This window comes from Vipera ursinii (assembly GCF_947247035.1).
Source record: "Vipera ursinii genome assembly, chromosome: 3".
In the NCBI taxonomy this organism is placed as follows: domain Eukaryota; kingdom Metazoa; phylum Chordata; class Lepidosauria; order Squamata; family Viperidae; genus Vipera; species Vipera ursinii.
Genome location: NC_139516.1, coordinates 147,073,326 through 147,096,702, shown reverse-complemented (window position 1 = coordinate 147,096,702; position 23,377 = coordinate 147,073,326). Strand labels below are relative to the sequence as shown.

General features: G+C 36.6%; 1 protein-coding gene across 3 annotated transcripts in view; it reads right to left on the bottom strand.

The window, feature by feature from the left end:
- NUP153 (nucleoporin 153) overlaps nt 1-23,377 on the bottom strand; it is a 35,659-nt gene that overhangs the window by 6,658 nt on the left and 5,624 nt on the right. For 2 of the 3 annotated variants that reach the window (XM_083357853.1, XM_083357854.1), the window contains exons 2-19: nt 21,242-21,455; nt 19,183-19,431; nt 18,586-18,725; nt 18,377-18,505; nt 17,052-17,168; nt 16,882-16,926; nt 16,746-16,799; nt 15,409-15,555; nt 14,426-14,478; nt 13,249-13,372; nt 12,069-12,212; nt 9,989-10,072; nt 9,743-9,833; nt 9,285-9,389; nt 8,210-8,845; nt 6,637-6,831; nt 5,023-5,871; nt 133-507 (exon numbers count right to left, since the gene is read on the bottom strand). In XM_083357853.1, coding sequence (XP_083213979.1) covers nt 133-507; nt 5,023-5,871; nt 6,637-6,831; nt 8,210-8,845; nt 9,285-9,389; nt 9,743-9,833; nt 9,989-10,072; nt 12,069-12,212; nt 13,249-13,372; nt 14,426-14,478; nt 15,409-15,555; nt 16,746-16,799; nt 16,882-16,926; nt 17,052-17,168; nt 18,377-18,505; nt 18,586-18,725; nt 19,183-19,431; nt 21,242-21,455 — 3,751 coding nt within the window. The remainder of the gene's footprint in view (nt 1-132; nt 508-5,022; nt 5,872-6,636; nt 6,832-8,209; nt 8,846-9,284; nt 9,390-9,742; nt 9,834-9,988; nt 10,073-12,068; nt 12,213-13,248; nt 13,373-14,425; nt 14,479-15,408; nt 15,556-16,745; nt 16,800-16,881; nt 16,927-17,051; nt 17,169-18,376; nt 18,506-18,585; nt 18,726-19,182; nt 19,432-21,241; nt 21,456-23,377) is intronic. The other variant, XM_083357855.1, reaches the window with a different exon arrangement.

Here is a 23,377-nt window from a genome sequence, read left to right as displayed (position 1 = left end):
AAAGCATCATCATCCCACAGATAGTCTGTAAATTCAGCCTTTGCATATTTTAATCGTCTCAGAACTCTCCGCGCAATTCTTATTTGGAAATCTAGTTTCTTCTATAGTCACTTTTCTAATTTTCAAGCATACCTGTAGGAGGCGCTGTTGTGGTAGGTGTTGCAAAACCGAAACCAGTGTTAGCGGTGATGTTAGTGGGGGGGCCTGAACCAAAGAGGAACGGAACAGGAGTGCTTGCCCCGGAAGTGGTTGTTGGTGGCTTGCTGTCTTGAGAGAACCCAAAAGACTTTGTGATATTTGAATCAGAAGCATTACCAAAAGCAGAACTGCTCACAGTGTTGGTGGCCTGTCCAAATAAAAATGCTGGCGGGGGAGCTGAGGAAGAAGGGGTGCTGCTAAATATCGTGCTGCTGCTGCTACTGCTGCCACCAAGAGAAACACTTGGCACAGGAGTAATAGAAGAAGTATTACTCAGGAAGGTGAATGGCTCCTTTGCTGGTGCTGGATCTAAAACGTAAACCAAACTGTAAGTTAGAAACAAACGATGAAGATGGCTACTGATGCTGTAAAGAGATAAAGGGTTCTAAGGGATGAGAGGATACCAGGGATTATACACTCATTTAGTGAAGAATTCCCAACGCATTTTATACAGAGTATTACACAACTGTGTAACTGAATGATATGATTCGATTAAATTAATCTCTATCCAAACCATGGTTTATTATACTGAAAACATGTACTTGCATGCTTCCTCCTGTCTGTTAGTGCCAGGTTTAATAAAACATGAACTCCTCTTTTGTTTGAACCATGGTTTGAACCATGGTTGAAACCACTTCGCGGGCCGCATCCGGCCCCCAGGCCTTGTGTTTGACATGTCTGATCTAGAAGTTACAGCTAATCCAAAATGTAGTAGTGAAGGCAACATGGGAGGGTCACATTATGTAACCAGAATCCCAAACTTCAGATTGGTGGCTACATAAATCTATAAAATATATAAATAGATGTCCTTATGAACCCCACTGCATTGCAAACTGCAATGATTACCAGTCAGCTTCCAAGTGTAATTCAAGATATTGGTTCTCATTTTTTAAAATTAATTTTCGTTAAATGTCTTCTAATCTTCTTTATAGCAGTTATCAATGTATTCAAATGTTAGCTTCTTTCTTTAAGGTTATATCATAACTCCCTTCTTTCCATTATCTATCTTTTCTAATCATTAAACTCACAAGTCACAAGGGCATTTTGTTCCAATTTCAGCAAAAAGTCCAGAAAGGATTTCCAGTCCCTAACCTCTGTAATTATTGTCTTTTCTCTAATTAAACAGGTCAATTTTGAATCTCTGCAAATTCTGTCACCATCAACCATTCCTCTATTTTAGTATTACAGGTATTTTAATAATCTCACTGCAATTACCATGCACAAAGCAATTATCCGTAAGTTTTTTCCAGCTGTTTGTCCATTACTCCCACCAAGAAAAGCTCTGGTTTTAGTTTAATGTCAGTCTTTAAAATGTTTTGTTAATCTTTGTATTTCAACCCAGAGCACTGGTTGTCACCTTTAGGACCCTTCATGGCTTATGGCAGGGGTAGGCAACCTCGGCTCTTTTATGACTCATGGACTTCAACTCCCAGAATTCCTGAGTCAGCAGAGCTGACTCAGGGATTCTGGGAGTTGAAGTCCATGAGTCATAAAAGAGCCGAGGTTGCCTACCCCTGGCATAGGGTGTGGCTCGAGGGATTATCTCCAATTGTGTTCTGCCTGTCTCTTATGATACAGCAAACTGGGTCAAATCAGGTCTCATCAATCAGTGTTATCTTGTCACCACAGGAATCATGCCTTTTCTGTTGCAGTGCCTGCCCTTTGGAATGAGATCTCCCTGGAGATTTGCATAGCTGTCGCCCTTGTGACATTTAGGAATCTGTTTAAAAAACCTGGTTATTCTCTGAAGTCTTAGGATAAAGTGATCGGGAAGCCATTTGTTATGTTGAATAAATGGCTTGGGGTATTGTTTTCCCAGCTGGTCAAAGTTCTTTTTACTCATATCTCCATGTGTGTTTTTTCTATTTGAAGCTGCCTTGACACACTGAGGAGTCGGGCAGCCTTTAAATTAGGATAAATAAACAAATGCTCAAGATATACTGTTTATATTTATGTATCTCTTCTTTGTACCCTCCTGTCAATCTAGAAGTTCAAAAGCATGCAGATGTGAGTAGATAAATAGGTATCATTTGTGTGGGAAGGTAACTTTCTGTGATGTCATGCTGGCTACATGACCAGGTAAATGTCTTCGGAAGCATTGGCTCAATGGCCTTGAAATGGAGATGAACACCACTCTCTGTAGTCGGCATCAACTAGAGGAGTAAAATTTTACCTTTACCTCTTGGTACCCATATACAATAGGAAACTTTTTCATTCACTAATTTGCAATCAGAACAATGCTGCATATATGTCTTCCTGCTCCTTTAAAAATCTTTGTTCTCAATTACACTATATGTTCTGCACATACTTGATCATGTTTTCCCCTTGTTGTTTCTACATTGAGTTCCTCTTCCATCTTTTATCTATTTTATGTTGGGACTGAATTTTGTGTCTTCATTCTCTTTTCCCTTGTAATAAATAATAATAATAATGATGCTATAATTGTAACACCTCAGTTTAGCGAGTCATTTCCACTATAATTCCTTAAATAAGTTCAGCTCAAAAGAGGTAATTCATTCATTAATACCCAAGCATGAATAACTACACATTCTCACTCAACTTCAACAGTCTAATGCTTCTTTTTACTCTAGTCTACACCAAGTTCAAAAGCTCATAATTGTACTTATTTTGAATTCTGGACTTTCCATAGAATTACAATCTATTTATACATTACTTTGGGAATATTCAATGTTCATGGAAACTGTAAGAAACTAAATGCGGTTACAGCTACATGAATGTTTAAATAGACAATCAAACAATACCTGAATATTATTTTATCACATTTGACATCTAGCTATTAAATTCCTTTTATCAAGTTGTTTTTTATTGTTAACATTAAAATATTCCCCACCGTCTTATCTAGATTCCCCCTTTCCATTGCATATGCTGTAAAGCACATCATTCCCTTCTTTGTTTATATATTTCTCTTTTCACTTCTTCCTATCCTTGCTTCTGTTTTTACCCTCCAGTACATATGGTAATCTGTTTTTTAATTGCCAATATACCAACATACTTTGTACTTCAAATTGTGTTTATCAACTGCCCCTCCCCTACTATTACATCATGCTGCCTTACTTGATTCTGGGTTACCAATATGGTTTCAAACGGAGTTATATTGATTATGATGTGAATGCTGATTGGTATTCAATTTCTATAATCATTTTCTTGTTATAGAAAACAGTTTCTCACCAACCTGAACATGTTCTAACTTGCATTGGTGACAGGTTTTATCTCTTTTTAATCATTCAGTCTTACACAGCTGATAAGAATGATAATCTTATAATTGTTGGGCGGTAGGAAAAAGGAGGATATATGAGTCTAAAATAAAAATGTTCAGAGCTTTTTTGTAAAAAAGCAAGAGTGTGGGAGGAGTTTCCACTCATTCTTTGATTTTTATGTTGGGTGAACAAAAAGAAAAATCCATCCCTCTTTTGTAGAATTCCAGGCAGCTGTGGTTATTAGGCTAGAATGTACGTTTCTCATCGGAAATCATGTTTAATTCTTCAATTAGAAAATCAAAACATCAGATTCCTATAATACCAAAGAATAAAATGCTTGAGATGATGAACTACTGCTATTACACACAAGTGAGGAGAGAGCTTATTTTTATAAATGTTTTTTTTACCGGTGTGTATCCTACCTTGGCATTTTGACGAGATACTGGTTCTTTCCAAAACAATATTTTCATCTTGAGTTTCAAACTCTATTTTACTAAAGGTTTATGATGCTTTTTCAAATAAATCTTACCCTTTAATTTTTAATAAGATAACATTATATATATATATATTTTTAACCAGTTAAGGAAAAACTATGTGCTGTAATTATACAATTATTTCCTTTATAAACATAGATGGTAACATTTTAACAGCACTTTTGTCCCCTAGATTGCAGCTTCTTGTTCTGCCTTTTGGACATCCAGCTCAAGCTGAGTTTATTGAGAGTCATCAAGTTCAGATGTAGGAATCTGAAAAACTTACCAATTTAAGAATTGGATCCGAACCATATGATTTTGGGCAGTTTGAAAGTAAAGCTTTTTAACTAGGAGGTTCAATGTGTCCGTGATATGGTGTTTCAGACCAAACAAAGTTCTCTAGAATATTCCAACCTCATGTGAGTTTTGTACATTGCTACAGTATTCAGATACGATCAAGCATTAATTTTGTTCTTTTAAGTCAAAACAGAATCCAGCCTCTATAATAACTATGGATGTTGGGAAAGCTTCCAATATGCTTTCTTGGAAATTACACGGTACCATGATACATTCAACCTCTAAATAATAAGTAATTATTAAAGATATGCCTTCTCCTTAGGTTAAATTTATGTCATAGTATGTAAAAAATACCCTCTTCCCCCTATTATTTTTTAATTTGGCTTTAGATTCTCTTACCTGTATTATTAAAAATTCTGAAAATAGTACAATGCTTATAATGAAAAACAAGCATAATATTCTATTATGTGGGAATGGTCTTGCCAAATATGGGTATCCAAGCCTAGACAGGGATGAGTTTCTGATTTTCAGTTTAATATTGCAATTTAAAGTGTGGAAACAGTGGATTGTAATATTAGTTATTTCCATTAGATCATTCCTTTATTGGATAAATCTGTTTTCTGGCTCAATTAGGCTTTTCATAATATTACTGTACTTTAGTTCAACTCTGTTCTGCTGAAGTTCCTGTGTGATGAATTTGCAACTGTGAATCCATAATCAAGGCCCTTGTTTTAGAGGTGTATCTTCTTAATCGGCCAATTTAATATCACCATTAATCAAAGTAATAAAAAGCATGAAATAAAAAACTTGAGAATTCAATGAATTTTTGCACTTACCTGCAGCAGAGCTTGCTTGTGCCCCAAATGCAAATGTTGGTTTTATTTGTTGTTCAGTTGGTTTCTCGGCAGGTTTTGCCAAGTTGAAATTAAACGCAGGCTTAACTGTGCCATTGTCTTTGGTTTGTTCCGTTTTCACAAATGAAAACATAGGCTGTGCCTTTGACTCTTCACTCTCTGCTTTCTTTCCAAACACTGATGACGCAGAAGAGGCGCCCACCTCCTGCTTTTCGTCTGTCCTTCCCAAAGTAAGCGGTGGGGCATTCACAGGGTCTATATTGCTGAAAGTAAAGCCACCTTTTGCTGAAGGCGCTCCCTTTTTCTCCTCTGATTTCTTAGAGGAAAAGGAACTTTCTGTAATTTCCTTCCCCTCTACATTTCCAAATTTGAAAGTACCTATTCCAGTTTTTTTCTCAGATGCAGTTGTGGATCCTATAGAACCTGTGCCAAAAGTGAAACCTCCTATAACTGGTTTGCTGGGTCCATCTTTCTTCTCTGGTTGTCCAAGGTTAGCAATTCCAAATTGAAATGATGTAGTAGATGAAGAACTGCTAGCTCCAGCAGGAAGTCCAAAACTGAAAGCGGTATTGCTCTTTCCTTCTTTCACACTCTCCTCAGATTTAGTCTCTGAAGAAAAGCTTCCCGGGACGGAGCCCTCGTTTTTAGAAAATGTAAAGCTTCCTGATGAACCCGATTCTGATGTATTGCCAAATTTGAATCCTGCTTGTTCTCCAAATTTGAAGTTTTTTCCTGCAGTTCCCAAAGTCTGGGATAATTCTGATGAGGATGATGACTGAATACCAAATTTAAACGAAGGAGCAGATGGCTCTGAAGTCGCTGTATTAAAACCTGCAATTAAATGGAATTTTAATTTAGTACGTTCTGAAGTTTTCATATAGTCTTGAACAATCTGGTGTATTTTAAGGGCACAGGTAATCATTGCTTGCCAACCACTCATTCAGTAACCATTTGAAGTTGTGACAATGATGAAAAAGAAACACGAACTTCTAGGCTTTAAGTGTGTCCCCAGTCACATGCTCACAATTCAGTCACTTGGCAACCAGCACACATCTACAATAGTTGCAGCATCCAGCAGTCACGTAATAACCTTCACAGCTGGATTCCAACAATCTTAGTGAGGAAGCCAGCAGGAAGCCATAAGTCCTGGTCACGTAACATCATACTTAAAAACTCATGGGGATTCACTTAACAACTGCAAGTGGAATTAACAAAGTTGGGTACAGTCACATACTATTTCACTTTACAACCATGTCACTTAGCGATGAAGTTGCCAGTTCCAACAGTACTAAGTGAAGTCTACCTATACTGAACCTCAGCCTCTTGGCAACTACACAGAGAAGTCCTTGCAATCTTCTTGGCAAGATTTTTGGCAGATATTTGCTTACAGTGGAAATCATACTGAACTGTTGATTTGAACGGGCTCTTGCTTTTCTATAAGAAAATTGCACACTGATTGAAATCCAGCACTGCACTCTGTTAGAAAGGGCAGCAAATATCTACAAGGGAAGCAAATATCTAAACGTATCTGACTTAAGCTTATTTTTTCTAGTGAAACAAATAACATAAATAAAAAAGATTACTTTATTTACTTACCTTTGAATTCAGTCTTGTGGCCTGGTTTTGAACTCTCACAAGCTACACATTTGATTGCATCTGCTTTGTTTTGTACTAAGCAGGTTTCACAGTCCCAGCTTCCCTCTGGTTTCTTGAATTTGTCTAAATTCAAAAATCCTCCAGAAAGAGTAGGTAAAGATGAAGCACTGCCACTGACCGTAGGTACTGAACTTCCTAAATAATAAAACAAAATGATATAAAGCAACTATTAGCAAAAGGCCCACTCCAGAAAAGTGCTAATTTAAAATAAACAAGTTTAATAGCTGCTTCATAGGGAGAAATTACAAATAATTCGAGCATAGAATCAGTATTCATAATTTTAAATGCAAACTATACTGTTCAAAAAAATAAAGGGAACACAAGATAAGACATCCTACTATTAAATACAGTACATTGTGTTGTTTAAGTGTTCCCTTTATATTTTTGAGCAGCATAGTTTCCTACATTTGTTACAATAAAATACATGAGAGCGGAGGGGAAAAATTAGGAAAGATTACTTATACCAACTTAAACTCTTGCAGAATAGATGGTGCCAAGCTATGAAATAAATAATGTATGTTTTGCTTTACTGTCAAAATAAAAGTCCAGAGTGAACCTAGAATTCTTGAGAAACTGGCTAACATATTAACTAAAGAACTTATGTCCAATTTCAACTGGGCAGTGATTTCTAAAGATGAATCCAGGATAAAAATCTATCAGAGAAACATTAAGAATCACCTAACAACAGAGATTCTTTTCAGTATTCTCATTTGTGCCTTTAATACGTGGCATTATAACATGATTATCACTTTGGTCCCCAAACTCAAATTATCTGTATCCATACACCATTGTCTATCTTTTTCGTATTTGGCGGTGTAATAAAATCTTGCATTATAATTAAACATAAGGTAAAGGTAAAGGTAAAGGTTCCCCCGCACATGCGTGCTAGTCGTTTCCGACTCTAGGGGCCGGTGCTCATCTCCGTTTCATAGCCGAAGAGCCAGCGTTTGTCTGAGGACATCTCCATGGTCATGTGGCCGGCATGACTGGACGCCAAAGGCGCACGGAACGCTGTTACCTTCCCACCATAGTGGTCCCTATTTTTCTACTTGCATTTTTTACGTGCTTTCGAACTGCTAGGTTGGCAGAAGCTGGGACGAGTAACAGGCGCTCACTCTGTTACGCGGCACTCGGGATTCGACCCGCCAAACTGCCGACCTTCTGATCGACAAGCTCAGCATCCTAACCCACTGAGCCACCGCGTCCCTTATAATTAAACATAGGCATACATAAACACGGTCATCATAAGGGCAAAAAATAATTACAATACTAAAAGCAGGCTACACATATTTTTAACATTAAAATATTCCAGTATGTTTTCGGTGGTGTCCTAGGCTTTCTTCTTAAAATAAATTACGCAATAGTATAGTCTTGTGCATGTTTTCAGAAAAAAGTTCCATGTGACACAGTGTTGTTTTACTTTCCAGTAACTGTGTTTAGGATTCGAGTCTTTCTTCTGATACAATTTTCAAATGTTCTGCAAACTAAATGGAATTAAAAAAAAAAAACTCACCTGCTTTGCTTGACTGACAGGCCACACACTGGTTGTTCTCTTCCAGATTTGACACTAAGCACACAGAACACTCCCAAGCACCTTTCGGCTTTTTGAATTTGTCTCCAAATCCTAAAGTGTTTGTTACATTAGCAGAACTAGAAGAGGAAGACACTGTTGTGGTTGCATTGTCTATGACAAAAGGCAACACCAGAGCTTGTTTTACTCCTGTTCCAGGTTTTGGTGTTTCACAGGCAACACATTTTGCAGTTTCTGATTTGTTCTGGACCAAACAGGTATCACAGTCCCAAGTTCCCACTCCTGCTTTAAACTTATCTCCAAACCCTTGTGCTTCTGTGGAAGAAACTATTGGTTTGATGGTGATGTTCTGAGTTAAAGTCTCAGTCTGTTTAGTACCATTGGATGTTGGCACTTTTGTAATTTGGGAGGCTGTACATTTGTTTTCTGCCAACTTGCTCTGGGTAAGACATGTGTCGTGTGGCCAATAGGTTGGCATTTGCTTCATAGGATCTCCAAGTCCTGAAACAGCTCCAGAAAATTTACTTATTGCAGGCCTTGTGTAAAGTACTGTGCTTGTTTCAACAGATGGTGTGATTGATGATGGGGACGTTGATAGACTAGCTGGGGAAGGAAAATCTAAGAAAAAAAACACCCAGAAAAGAACCTTACGTTTCCAGCAAAAATTCTTTTGAAACTACATTAAAACAACCAACATTTTAGTAACAATATGTATTTTTTAAAATTTATTTATCGAATTCCCTAAAATTCCCTTTGCTAACCACTGTCCTGAAAATAACTTTATATTAAAATCATGTCCTTAAAATATGCAGCATGAGCTTCTTTTAAAAAACTTACCTGAAAAAACAAAACAAAACACATTTTAAATGAATAAACATATAAAATACATCCTATATTATATAGGATGTGCTTGATTTAATAAAAATAATCTGATATGCACCAAATCAGTACAAATTTCTAGCTTCTTCATATGTTAAATTCTTCTTTTCTCTTAAGAATGCTTAGAAGAAAACAAATTATTATTTGCGTATAATTAAAATCTCATTTATTGACTCACCAGGACTTTTTAAAATATCCAGTACACTCCCTTCTTTTAGGATTTTTGCAGGCTTAAAAGGACCATCATATTCAATTTCTTTCTTATTCCTTATGCTGTTGACAGCTGTTGATGGAAAAAAAAGTTTGAATAGCATTGTGGCCTTGAGCAAATATACATGAGATAATGGACTAATTATTACAAGAGATTTCATGAAGCAGCTTTTACAATTAGCAGTTTCATACTGTCATACAAGTTAAATAATCTTTCTTAGAAGATCATGAGAGCCTAGAATAAATTTTTACCTAAACTGAATATATGGTTAAAAAAGCTATTTAAAATTGGAAGACATTTTCACTTTTGAAAGAATAGTTAATAAACTTTAACCATTATTTTTCCTCCATTTCTTTTGAACTAGGAATCTTAGTACCCGATTTCCCAGTCAAGAGAAAAATTCTACATTAAATGCATAAAATTACCTGTATTAATTTGGGGTGATAATGAAGTATTTCTGGATCCTGAAAGATCAGATGATTTTGCAACAGGAGCACTAAATTTAAAGCCACCAACCTGACAGAAATAAACATTAAATGTCAAATGAGAAGTAGAACAGCCCTATTCTATAAACAGGAATAGCACACCTCTACTTCTGAACTTTAAACCATTTTCTTTTCTATTATCACCATCTTCCCTTGCCATAAAATCACACAGGCATTATTACTTACAGATACTGGAGGCAGCATTTCTGCTTCAGTAGATTTTACAATTGGAGATGAAAATTTGAACACAGGACTGCTAGCTGGCTGTACCTAATTTAAAAAAATCCAAATATTAAACAGCTACCCTAAAGCAGCAGTCCCCAACCTTTGTGGCTTGGCAGCCCAATGGGGGGGAGGGGCGGGGGGGAGAGAAGGGAATTGGGTGGCACAAGAATATAACTAGCCATTGTTTGATTATATTTAGAAATAAACACATACAAATAGGAGATTCTGCTGTGAAAAACGATGCTCTGCATTCCCAAACAAAATGTTTCTCTTTCTGCTGCATCAAAGGGGAATTTCAAAAGTAGTGTGCAATATGGCACAAATTATGTTTAATGTCAAATCCTTTTCAAACTGTAGATGTTACTGTTTAAGGCAGACATGTCAAACACAAGGCCTGGGGGCCGCATCTGGCCCGCGAAGTGGTTTCATGTGGCCTGCAAAGCCATCCAGGAAACAGTGAGGGAATGGCCCCCACTGCCTTGGCCCTGGCCCAGAGACCCTCCTTCTGCCAGAGACCCTCAGATCTGTCCCACTCCTGCCCAGGTCCCCATAGGCACCCTTGATGTGAACGATGTAGAGCTGGCCACGCCCACCCAGTAGGCCATACGCATGGCCACGCCCACCCAGTAGGCCACGCTCACCCAGGCCACACCCACCCGGCCCCTTGACAGCAACCACAATGTTGATGCGGCCCTCAATGAAATTGAGTTTGACACCCCTGGTTTAAGGGAATGACAACAAGTAATGCTACTAGTATCTATTCTATTTCTGACTTTAATTCCTAAGCTTCTGCAACCGTCAAACAAAACATGAAGTGGCAGGTTTTATAATTAAAAAGAAATGTATCTATGAATGTATCATCCTTTTATGCAACACGATCCTCCTACAACAAATGCAGTTTTGTTAAATTTCGCTGAAATTAGTATGAACCTTCCAGCCAGGCTTACAGAATGCAGCATAATCCCATACGAGGGGTTTATTCCCAGATAAACAATGCAGGACTGCAATCTATATACATCCACACCAGGGTTTATTTATCTTTCCAAAGAGGTTTGTATGAGGCACTTATTTTCAAATACTGTAGTTACAGCAGCCATACATTTCAAGGCTTGCACCAGGCTTTCAGCCAGGAGCACCTTCTGAAGCAGCTATGTAAACCTGGAAAATGCAGTTGCTTTTAGCAATCTGAAAAGCAATTCTTTGTAGATACCCCTTCATAATAAAAGCAATTCTTTGCACAGCCTTAACAGATACACGATGCTGAAAATATACAGTATTAGTTACACAGAATAACCCAACTTCATGAAGAATACTTACCTCATAGGTTATATAATATAGTCACTTTTGTCGAGCCCCTTGAATTAAAGCTGAAAGTCCTCACTTCACTCACATCTTGAATGTTTTGTTTCAAATTCAACGTACTGATGTACAGTGGCCAAATGTCAACATCATTGTGCCAATATATACAAATATTATGAAGTAATCTATTTTTATTGTGATACTGATAACTTTATTACTGTCATGAACTTAAAGGTTGACTCAGCCTTCCATCCTTCCGAGGTAGGTAAAATGAGGACCCAGATTGCTGGGGGCAATAAGCTGACTTTGTAATAATGCCGCTTGGGGGGGGGGAAAGCCCTAATAAGCAGGCATATACATAGAATGAAGGCTATTGCTAAGCACATTGGTTTGTGCTTAAATTGTAAGCCGCCCTGAGTCTTCGGAGAAGGGCGGGATATAAATGGGATTTTAAAAAAATCAAAATACATCACACACATGTAGTCTATATACTCTAGAACTAGGCAATCTGCTGCTTTCTGTTTGAGAATACAAAGGCTCCAGCAACCAAGGCCAATGTTCATAAACTATGGATTGCTGACATATTTGTAGTGCTTTTATTAGTCTATACTGTTTATTATGGAAATATAAATCAGCTAGTCAAAGAGAACGTAAAATGATAAAACCCAAAGCTTTATGAAGGTACAAATCAGATTAAGGTAGAAAGGATATGCAGAAAACAACTACTTTATACACAATTTACCTTGTTAGTCACTGATTGGGCAGCGCTGGGAGTTAAGGATGAACCAGAAGTACTAGCTAGAGGGCCAAAGCTGAAGTTTGGCAATGATGATGTACTAATGGGAAGAGGAATTTCTGGTAGTGCTGGTATCTCCATCTCCATCTCCTAAAATTAAAGTCAAGTTAAAAGTCAATTTAAAATCTGTATTTTAAATTCAGATTTGCTTATTTATAAAGAAAAATTAAAGCAATTTAGCCAAGAATTGAAGAACTCTTGAAATTATGAAATAATTCAAATATTTAAAAAACATCTAAAGAGAATATACATGAAAACAGAAAATTTAAAACTTGCAAGATGTGGCATTTTTATACTTCAAACAGCTCTTTTATCCATCGTGGGATGTGGGAACGGCCAGAATTTGGTCTCTCAAGAATTTGGTTTCTCACCCTTCAGCCTTTCCATTCCCCCCTAGCAGGCCCCTCTGTTAGCTTCAGTGAGAGCACACTCTCCTGGCTGGCAGGGCAGCTGGCATGTGGGAGGTTTGGGAAACGCTATGATAAAGCCTTCACATACATCTTATGCTACCTTGTTTTTCTGTGATCTCATAGGCACCTGAATAATCCAATTATTTCTATGTATCCTATTTTGTATGAGACTGATGTAGTTTTCTGTAATATTGGAGGTGAATAAAAGTTCAGCGGGCAGTACTCGGGGGAGTTCTTTTTGGAGACGAGGCTGCCTGGCTGGTTCAGGACAACTCTATCGACCCGGGTCTGAACTCCTTTCCCTTCGTCTGATTTTCTTTTCCCTTCAGTGGGATAAGTTGGAGATTTCTCCTGTAATGTTTAATGCAATATCCCATATGATGCGCCTGCCTCTGAAAACCCACTGAATGGCTTATAGCTATTAAAAGACCACTGCCCCATCCCACAGAGCATCCCTGCCTTATGCAGGTTCTTTCCCAAGTTATAATTGCCTTTTCTGTTGCAGTACAGAAGAAATAGGAATCCAATTGTGCTAAAAAGGCAGCACATAGGCTTTGATACTTAAATGGTTTAAAACATACTAAATAGTTTATCTATTATGTTATTTAAACAAAGAATAATAGGCCTTAAGTGGGCCCATAATCTATGGAAAGTTGAATATTTCACATGGCTTCTCCACTAAAAAAAGTATATTGCAAAATAATGAATATTTTTACCTCATTTTGTGTGGATTTTGGTACATGGTGAACACCTCTTCCCCTTTTCATCTTGCCTCCACCACTTCCCACTGCAGGTGGCAGTCCATTGGATGTAGAAGTTGTGAATGCAGGGCTTGTGACACTGTTGACACAGAATTAATACACGTTGCAAAAAAATTTATGCACACTGCAACAGTTAATATATCCTATAAATAATCAATATAACTATGGTTTTTTCCCAGTCAGAAGTTAATAAAACGTGTAAAATCCTTATGGTTTTATTTTCCACCACCATCTTTTTTCTCAAGGACTACGACCTGTCTTGGATGGCAGACCTTGCAGACCCCTTCTACTTTTTAGAAATTTTGAAAAGCTATCTATAAAATTCCCTTTCATGTTTTTGATGAAAGAGCGCAAAAACATTAGTTTCCTAGCAAAAAATAAGCAAGCAGGCAATAAATAGTGAGTCTTATATCCCTTTGAAAGATACGGCCTCACTTTTCCTCTCTTTTACCTATACATTCAGAGGACTTTTGTGGAGATTTGGATATTTCTTTCCAGTTTCAAGATAGTCCTGTTACCTTCACCAGTCTTTTGCAGGCCTATCTTATGCATTTCCAATTCAATGTCTGTAATTAATACTTTTTGTCTTTTACAGTATCCAACAATGTGAACAAAAAGCAATCTCATGCGATACATTTTCTCTTGCTCTAATCCACTGTCTTCTACACATCTTTGTCCAGAAAAATTCAATGAGGGCAACTTTGTGAACATTACAGCTATTTTCTGTCGGTCAGTTGTGGCAGAGAAAATAAACTAAAACTTAGGAACAGAAACATTTTGACAGATTTAGTCCTTACTCTCACAATGTGTACTAGGTCTTCTGATTCACTGAAGAGGTTTTTCAGAAGAGGAGTAAGGAAACTAGCAACACAGTAGGAACATTCAGTAACCACTGAAACTTCGATTACAAAGTGTAATAATTGAAACTTTGAATCTGGGTTGTAAGTAGCCCTGGAGAGATCTATTGTAACTTTGAACAGTTGCTAAGAGACTGGTCATAAGCTGAGGATTATTTGTATTTCCTTTTAGGCTGATAATGTATTCAATTTCTTGTTTTGAAAAATGAAAAACATAAGAAAAGTCAAATATTATTCATAATAGGCCTTTCAGAGCCACAGTAGACTTTACATACCTTTCTGATTGTTCACTTTGCAATTCCATTGCGAGCCTTTTCTCCTGCCCTGCCTGTAAAGAAGTATTATGCTTCAATTTTTAATCCATTTATTTTCTAATCTATTGTTTTATAAAAAGGAAATGTGTACTAATTAATGAAAAACACCAGCTTTGTTTACTCAAACATTTCTCAAACTCCTTTATTTATTTATATGGGTTTCTTCAATAATACTTCCTTACTGCCCCCTGCTGTTCAGAATAATTCAAACAATTCTCCTCTAGGCAATAATAGTAATCCACTTCCAAAAAACCTTGCCAGGAAAACTACAACATGAGCCTGAAGGCACCAAAACAAAAACACACCTCATAATTAATTCTGTTAGTACACTAGTCAACATTCTTTTCAGCAAGGAAATCAGATTCCCACTATTTACATTAACAACAACAAAAAAACTTTAACCCATTTTGGTCACAAACCATATCTCAAAAGCATACTAAATAAGTGGGTTAGGACGCTGAGCTTGTCGATCAGATGGTCGGCAGTTTGGCGGGTCGAATCCCGAGTGCCGTGTAACAGAGTGAGCGCCTGTTACTCGTCCCAGCTTCTGCCAACCTAGCAGTTCGAAAGCACGTAAAAATGCAAGTAGAAAAATAGGGACCACTACGGTGGGAAGGTAACAGTGTTCCGTGCGCCTTTGGCATCTAGTCATGCTGGCCACATGACCACGGAGTCGTCCTCGGACAAGCACTGGCTCTTCGGCTTTGAAACGGAGTTGGAAACGACTAGCACGCATGTGCCGGGGAACCTTTACCTTTACTAATTTCTATTTAGTCAGTCTCCAAAAGTTTTAACTAAACTAAGTGCCAAGCTACTATTACAATAATATTTAATAAACTTTTTTCAAAATGCTAATTCCAATTAGATCAGGATACAAATACTGGAGAGGAATGGAGTATGTATAATAGTTAAGTGTATAGTTAGATGCTTTGACATATACTTACTTTATGGTTCATCTCTAGTCTCTGTCGTATCCTGCCTGATTCAGCAGTAGACACGAGAGAAGGTTTAAAAAACTGTGAATGAGTCATTGACCGTGAAACAGGCTTGGGTGTCACAAGCTTCTGAACGGGTGGATAATGAGTTTCAACCTTTAAAATAAGAAATATTCACTGATCCAAAAGCAGAAAACTAATTCATCAATAAACATGTGAAAGCTTTTGGTGCAGTTTGTATATATTTAAAATAATTTTGAAATACTTAAAAAAAATCTTTATTTCTATTATCAACCACATTGAGTCTCAGAAATAGAATATAAAATGATGAAATACTAATTAATTTGCATATTTATTTTAAACATTAGAAATATACTCAAGGAAATAGACTAGTGCCAAATCTAAATATTTAATACTTGGAAAACCAAATTAAACTTAGTAAAATTTAAAACAATATGTGTTGGATTAATATAAAATATTAATTACATTTGAATATGATACATACAGAGAATTATTTAGCCAGCTGGCCATTTCAGCCAATTTTATTAACAAATTATACCAATTTAGTTTTACACAACAAATTATGGACAGTAGGCAGCATATTTGCTTGGCAATAAACCATTAACATACTTCTGGTTCTGGCCAACAATTACTACTGCCAACAATTTATTATACTATGAATAGACAATTCCTTCTTTTTCCACTTAATGACAGGTGGCTGCATCTATCTGAATGTGCCAAAAGGAAAACAGCATCAGTTATTCTATCTGACATCTTTTCCAGTTGTCAGTTAGCAAGAAATTAATGTTTAAATACAAAATTCTATAACCAGGACTGAAAATAAAATATTTATTTATACAAGGCCAATGCAACAAGCAAATTGAAAAATTACAAAGTAGAAGTTGAAACTTATTATATTACATATGTTAATCTAAAACCTAAATTCCGAACATGAACAACAGAAGGCAGTCTAATGTTGTTTGAGGGATAGAGCATTTGTGGGAATACTAGATTTTTGGGGGGTGGGGGGGCATTCCCCCCTCTGGACCTTAATAATCCAATTGTTCCAATCTTGCAGAACAATAATTGATTCATGGTGTTGGAGTGTGGTCTGGTATCAAAAGAGGTTTAAATTTTTAGAAAACTGCTAGAGCATTATTTGAATGGCTAGATCAGTATAGTTCCTGGAATTTTCATCCCAAATCAGAACATTCTGCTCCTTCCTAATTTTTACTGGAACCCTATAAGCCCTCTGTGTCAGAATCCACGTAACAGTTCCACATCAAAGAATTAAATAAATTTTGCACTGCTTAAAACTAATGGTAAGATTTTGTAGATTAACTCACCCTTTTCCTTGATGAATGGAAATTGGTAACATTCAGCATACTGTTTTCCAGAGGCTGAAATAAAAAACACAAAAATTAAGTCTTGGGTTTAGAAACTGTTTGTCAGGAAATTTCAGAAGTTTGAAAATTAACTTACATATGACAATGGAGTAGAAACTGAAGAGGGAATTCTTTTAGCATCCTGTTGAACAAGCATGACACTGTTAAATTATAGGTACAGAAAGAAACATTTATCAAATGCAATTGTAATACATAGATAATATTGTGTTAGCTACTAAAAATAACTTTTAAGAGAGAGAAATTTACTGCTAATGGACTTGATAACTTCTCCAGAGACTGCAAGATGCGCCTTGCAGTGGAACTTGTCACTCCATAGGATTGTGCGCTTGCTTGCTTGGCTTTCATTTGTCTTCTTATAGGTGTCTGAAAAATCAAAACAATAATCCTTATTTTTTATTTTTCCTATTATAGCAGACAGTAATGGTCAGACTGTCTTCTGAAGTTCTACAAATTTGGAAGAAGAATAATCACTATGTTCAGTATGGTATAACACAGACATGTCAAACACAAGGCCCGGGGGCCAGATCTGGCCCGTGAAGTGGTTGCATGTGGCCCGCGAAACAGTGAGGGAATGGCCCCCACTGCCTTGGCCCTGGCCCAGAGACCCTCCTTCTGCCAGAGACCCTCAGATCTGTCCCACTCCTGCCCAGGCCCCCATAGGCACCCTTGAGGCGAACGATGTAGAGCTGGCCATGCCCACCCAGTAGGCCATACGCACTCTAGCCACACCCACCCAGTAGGCCACGCCCACCCTTACCACACCCACCCGCCCCCCTGAGGGCAACCGCAATGCTGATGCAGCCCTCAATGAAATTGAGTTTGACACCCCTGGAAACTTTTGGCTTCTTGATATAGTGAATATCAAGACCTATGGAGTGATGGGATGAATGGATGGATGGAAGGAAGAAAGAATCTGGCACTGAAAAGAGAAGCATCAAGATAGGCAGTTACAGTAGTAGTCTTCTACTTCGCATAATTATTCATCTGCCACCATGTGGTAACATGATATTGGTGATCAAAGGTATTTTAGGGAATAAAAAGACAACAGCCACTGTAGTTCTTTCCTTTTAGCTGACTCACTGAGGGGAGGGGACGTGGGATCATATTCCTTAACTTCCTTGCGGATCCTAGAAAAACACTTTCAGTAAGACTGTCGAGAAGTATAGTGGAATAAGTAACTTTATGAGATGCTATTGTAACAAGCCACAATTTATAGCTGTCACTTTTGTTTTTACTAGGTTTAAACTGAAATATGTTTAACACTGGTAGGAAAACAATGAAGTTGGAAAACTTTATTGACATGAAAGGAAAGGCCTTGCCCAAAGTCTTGCCCAGAAAAGAGAGAAATGATGGGAATACATGAGCCTAAAGTTTATGCAATTAATTACAAATCATGACCAAAATAATCCAAAACCAACATATCCTGTGCTCCCAATGCTGGATAGTCATTGGAAAAATTACATTACTTAAATGGTAACATGTTAAGACAGGAATATGCATAATTGGTACATAAAACATAAAGATAATTTCCTAACCCTTATGACTTCCTGAAATCACCAGCATTTATTTACCTGATACGGAGTAATTCGTAATTTAGACTGCCTTGTTGCTGCAGCTGCACCACCATATGTAGTTTTGCCAGGATAAAATGGAGAATTCCCAAGCTGACTTGCCTTAAGAAATGATGCATTACCAAGTGACTGGAAATACAGAAAGATATTTAATTAGGAAGCTGGAAACACAAGGAACAGGGTTAAAGAAGCTATTATGTAGTACTTACTGGAGAGAGTGCTCCAAAGGCAGAGAGATTAAATCCAGGCTTTTTAGAACTATTTGCTGAATGTTGAGGAAGGGAAACAGGTCTTTCACTCTCTGCAGACCACAAAGGTGGCACTGAAGCTATTTTTGAAACTGCTATGTCTAAAAATATACATAAAACTGCATCAGTCTTATTTATATTATAAAATACATTTTAAAACAAATATAATATAGAGAAAACTTTAAGCCAGCCCTCGATTCATTTATTTTATTTTAGATTATAACTATTACCAGTCACATTGTAAAAAATAAAGCTTCTAGCACTATTTTCATTTTCAAAAATGCTTCTGGAACCAGAGATATTGTTAAAAAAAATAAAAACAGTGCTTGACTGAAGCTCAGCACTTTATTTTGAACGTATAAAAATGTAAGCTAGGATGGTTGCTAGACATGAGTAGGAAGTGTTTTCCTGGGGTGCATATGCTGTTTCCCCCATTATTAATTAATTAGGTAAAACAAAGAGCAAAAGAAACACACACATTTATACACACCCACAAACCACTATAGCTTCCAGATAATTTTTCACTGTTAGTTTAAAAACTACAGTGAAATCAGTTACCTTTATCAGATGCCCTTGAAGAGAAGCCACTTGTTGTTGAGATGTTATCATCTTCATGCTGCGAGGTAGAATCTTTCATTTCTTTTCCCAGTGAAAGTCTAGAATTATTAACTGGAAATGCAGTTGATGTGGATGGTTGACAGAGTGGTGATGGGGAATCCAAAATGTTGCAGTTAACATGACTCCGATGAAGAGAGGGACGTGTTAAAATATCTGTGAAATTTAAGCTAGATCTACTTGTTGATGGCTCTAAAGAAAAGAAAGAAAATTGCACCACTATCTGAAGTAGCAAGTATGTGTAGAAAAACGTTAAGGACAATTTCATATCAGTAGCCAATGTTCTGTAAAGGTGATATAGAGGGGAAAAAGGAAAACCAAGGAAAATCTTAAAATTATTTATAAAGGATACTAAATAATAAACACTGCCTACTTCATACTATAATTCAATTTTCTATTCCTCTCTAGCCCAGAAATTGAAGAAAGGAAATTTTATAAGAATAGCTACTATATTTGTGCCAAGAACTATATTATTATAACAAAACTATTGTTGTACATACAGAAAGAATAAAAGATGTTGTTATTTTACAACACAACCCTGCAGCATAGAATTTTAATAATTTTAAAAGACTAATACACAATATAAGCTAGGTTTTATATTAAATTAAGCTATTGAGAGATTAGATTTTATATTATTTATGAGTAATCCTGTACCTGCCTATTTTCATATATAAGCATTTAAGGTAGCTTATAAGTATTGCAGTACAAATTACAAACATTCATTTTTATTTATTTATCCTATTTATATAGCCGCTCATTTCACATGAAAGTGACTCAGAGTATTGTACTTCATTATAATAACCACACAGACAAAACAAACACATACGTACAATCAGTCGTAATTAAAAAATGACTATAAAAAGGTGCACAAAACAGGAAGGGATATTAAACCACAGAAAAATCTCCCAGGTTCCCCAAGAACAGATAATATCTAGGCCTTGAAGGATCTGCAGAATGTTGAGAGGGATGGAGTTAACCACATTTTGGTTGTGGGAAGCTGGACTGAAGTTGCCTTGTCTAATACCTGTGGGATTCAGTTAACAATGACAATCGGGACTGCAGAGATTGCCATTGCTAAGTGGCGCAGTTGCGTTTGACGAACACACTGCTTAACAACAAAAATTCTGGTTCCAGTTGTTGTTGAGGACACCTTGTACTATTTTCTCTTTCCAATAATCCTAAAATATATTAAAACATTCAAATATATAGTGGAAAAGAAGGGTCCGGTATGCTTCATGTTGAAGCAAAAGACCTATCAGTTTAGATAATTGATTAATTTCAATAAAAGATAGTTCAAATAGCCAATGAAAAATAGCTGAAGTAGGCAAAAGCAACAATTGTTGCTTTTAAAATTTACATTCAACAATTTATTTAACTGAGAGAGTAGAATAATGAGAAATAAATTTTCCAAATCAGTTTAGGATGTTAGGTTGTGTTGAAGGAGGATGAGCTAATTTCTTCTGTCACTTCTTCAGTAAGCTATTTTTAAGATTAGAGGACATTGTGTGGGCAGGGTTTTGATAAGGGCAATTAATGATACTATTGGCAAATATTGCTCTAGGAGTACATTTCTATTTAAAACTCAAGTCAACTGACATATAAGCCAAATTTCTTTGTTCACTTCTTGGCACACAATCAATTGGATACTTAAAATATACCAAATAATCATTTTGATTAAATAATAAATATAAAAATGTACAAGTCAAGAAAGGACCTAGGCGGCCTTACTATCTTCTGCTGCTTAATAAAATGCTTCCTATAAGAAGTAGTTCATGGTAATGATTATTAAATTAAATTAGATTTGCCATTGAATTTAATCTGATCATCTTGGAAGGCACCTGTTAAGAGTAAAAAGATACTGGCAATTACATAAAAAAGCATTCCATAATATGTCAGTCTGAAAATGTAACAAAATCTTTTATCATAATTCATAAAGTTTGGAGAACATTTGCAATGTTATTGATTAAACCTATTAATCAATTAATAAAATAAATAAACCTACCTTCTAAAGTAATCCTGGCTGGCTCAGGAGTGATTCGACCATCTATCTCAAGAGCATTTTCAGTGATATCATCTGCAAAGTCTGGATGATAGTTTATATCCCCTTCCAGATTTCTTTGCTCATTTGGAGATCTCTCTTCATTTTGTGTAAAATATCTTTGAAGCCAAGTTGGAACAATGTTTTTTATAGATTCCTTCACAATGTTCATAATTCCCTATTGAAAATCAAGAAAACACAGTTGCACATTGGAAGCTTTACTGAATAATTCAGACTACTAAACTACAAAAGTTCCTTTAGGTATTTCTAGTAGTGTCAAGAAATCTGAGCTAGCAAACTCAAAATTATTCCCTAAAAATCTTTAAAAGTCTGCTCTATCTTTTATCCAAATAATATGGATTTTTCAAATTCTGCCATGCCTATAAAGATTTTTCAACACCTCACACAGAAATACTTTTAACGTACAGAACAATTCCTCTCATCACAATTATTTATTATATTTATATTTGACCTTTCATTTGGGAGCTTAAATTAGCATATGTAGCATTTTTCCCCTCTTATTTTACCTTTCAACTCTGTGAGCTAGCAAGACTGGTATAAATGCACCAGGTAACTTGCATGGTTCACTAAACATATATCTAGTCCAATGCCTAATCCACTACACTGTTAGATTCCTATTGTTATGTCTTCCTAACATAACAAAGGTAAAAAGCTCTGTTGCCTTCATTCTTAAGAATTGGGAAGAATAATATTTCCCATACTGGGATAATTCAAACTCAATGATACTTTTATGGATTACCTTTCTTCTTCTCTGTAATAGTATTCTTGAGAAGAACCCTAGGATGGATTTTTGCCTCTGCTTTTAATATGTTAAAAAAAACACCTTAGAACTCTTTCAGGTTCAATTTTGTGATAGGAGTTGAAATTTCTACCCATTTTTTCCTTTCGGTGATTCCACTTAGTCAGCACAATTTCAAAACTTATTTCCTACAACCCTCCTCAATATCTTGGAATCATGGCAATGTGCCTATATTTGAAAAAGACACAATACATGATTAAGAATTTAGAACAGAAACACGCTTATTTTGCTGGCCATTATAGTTAAAGAGAAAAATGAATGCTGCATTTCTTAGTAAAGACTACTGAATTTATGCATTTCTTTAGTTCATCTGACCATATTTCCCATTTTCATTTATTAATTCTAGAATGTGCCATTAATACTGAGGAATGTCACATGCTGTAGATTTTAAACAATATTGCTCACCACATACAGTTGCAAGAAAAAGTATGTGAAACCTTTGGGATTATGTGGTTTTTTGCATGAATTGGCCATAAAATGCGCTCTAAACATCATTTAAGTCACAACAATAGAAAAACACAGTCTGCTTAAAATAATACTACACAAACATTAGCTGTTATCATGTTTTAATTGAAGATAAGATGGAAACATTCACAGTGCAGGGTGGAAAAAGTATGAGAACCTTTGGACTTAATAACTGATTGACCCTCCTTTGGCAGCAATAACCTCAACCAAACGTTTCCTGTAGTTGCAGATCAGACCTGCACAATGATCTGGAGTAATTTTGGACCACACCTCTGCACAAAACTGTTTCAGTGTACCAATATTCTTGGGATGTCTGGTGTGAATCGCTCTCTTAAGATCATGCCACAGCATTTCAATCGGGTTGAGGTCAGGACTCTGACTGGGCCACTCCAGAAGGCGTATTCTGTTCTGTTGAAGCCATTGTTTTGTTGAATTACTTGTATGCTTTGGGTCATTGTCCTGTTGCATCACCCATCCTCTGTGGAGCTTCAGTTGGCAGACAGATGGTCGTACGTTTTCCTGCAAAATGTCCTAATAAACTCTGGAATTCATTTTCCCATCAATGACAACAATCCGTCCAGGCCCTGAGGCAGCAAAGCAGCCCCAAACCATGATGCTCCCTCCTCCATGTTTTACAGTGGGGATGAGGTTTTGATGTTGGTGTGCTGTGCCTTTTTTTCTCCACACAGTGTTGTGTGTTTTTCCCAAACAACTCAATTTTGGTTTCATCTGTCCACGTTTGAAGTTTGCAAAAGAGCACCTGGATGTTCCACAGCACTACTGGCAAAATATACCATTCTGGGAGTTGAAGTCCA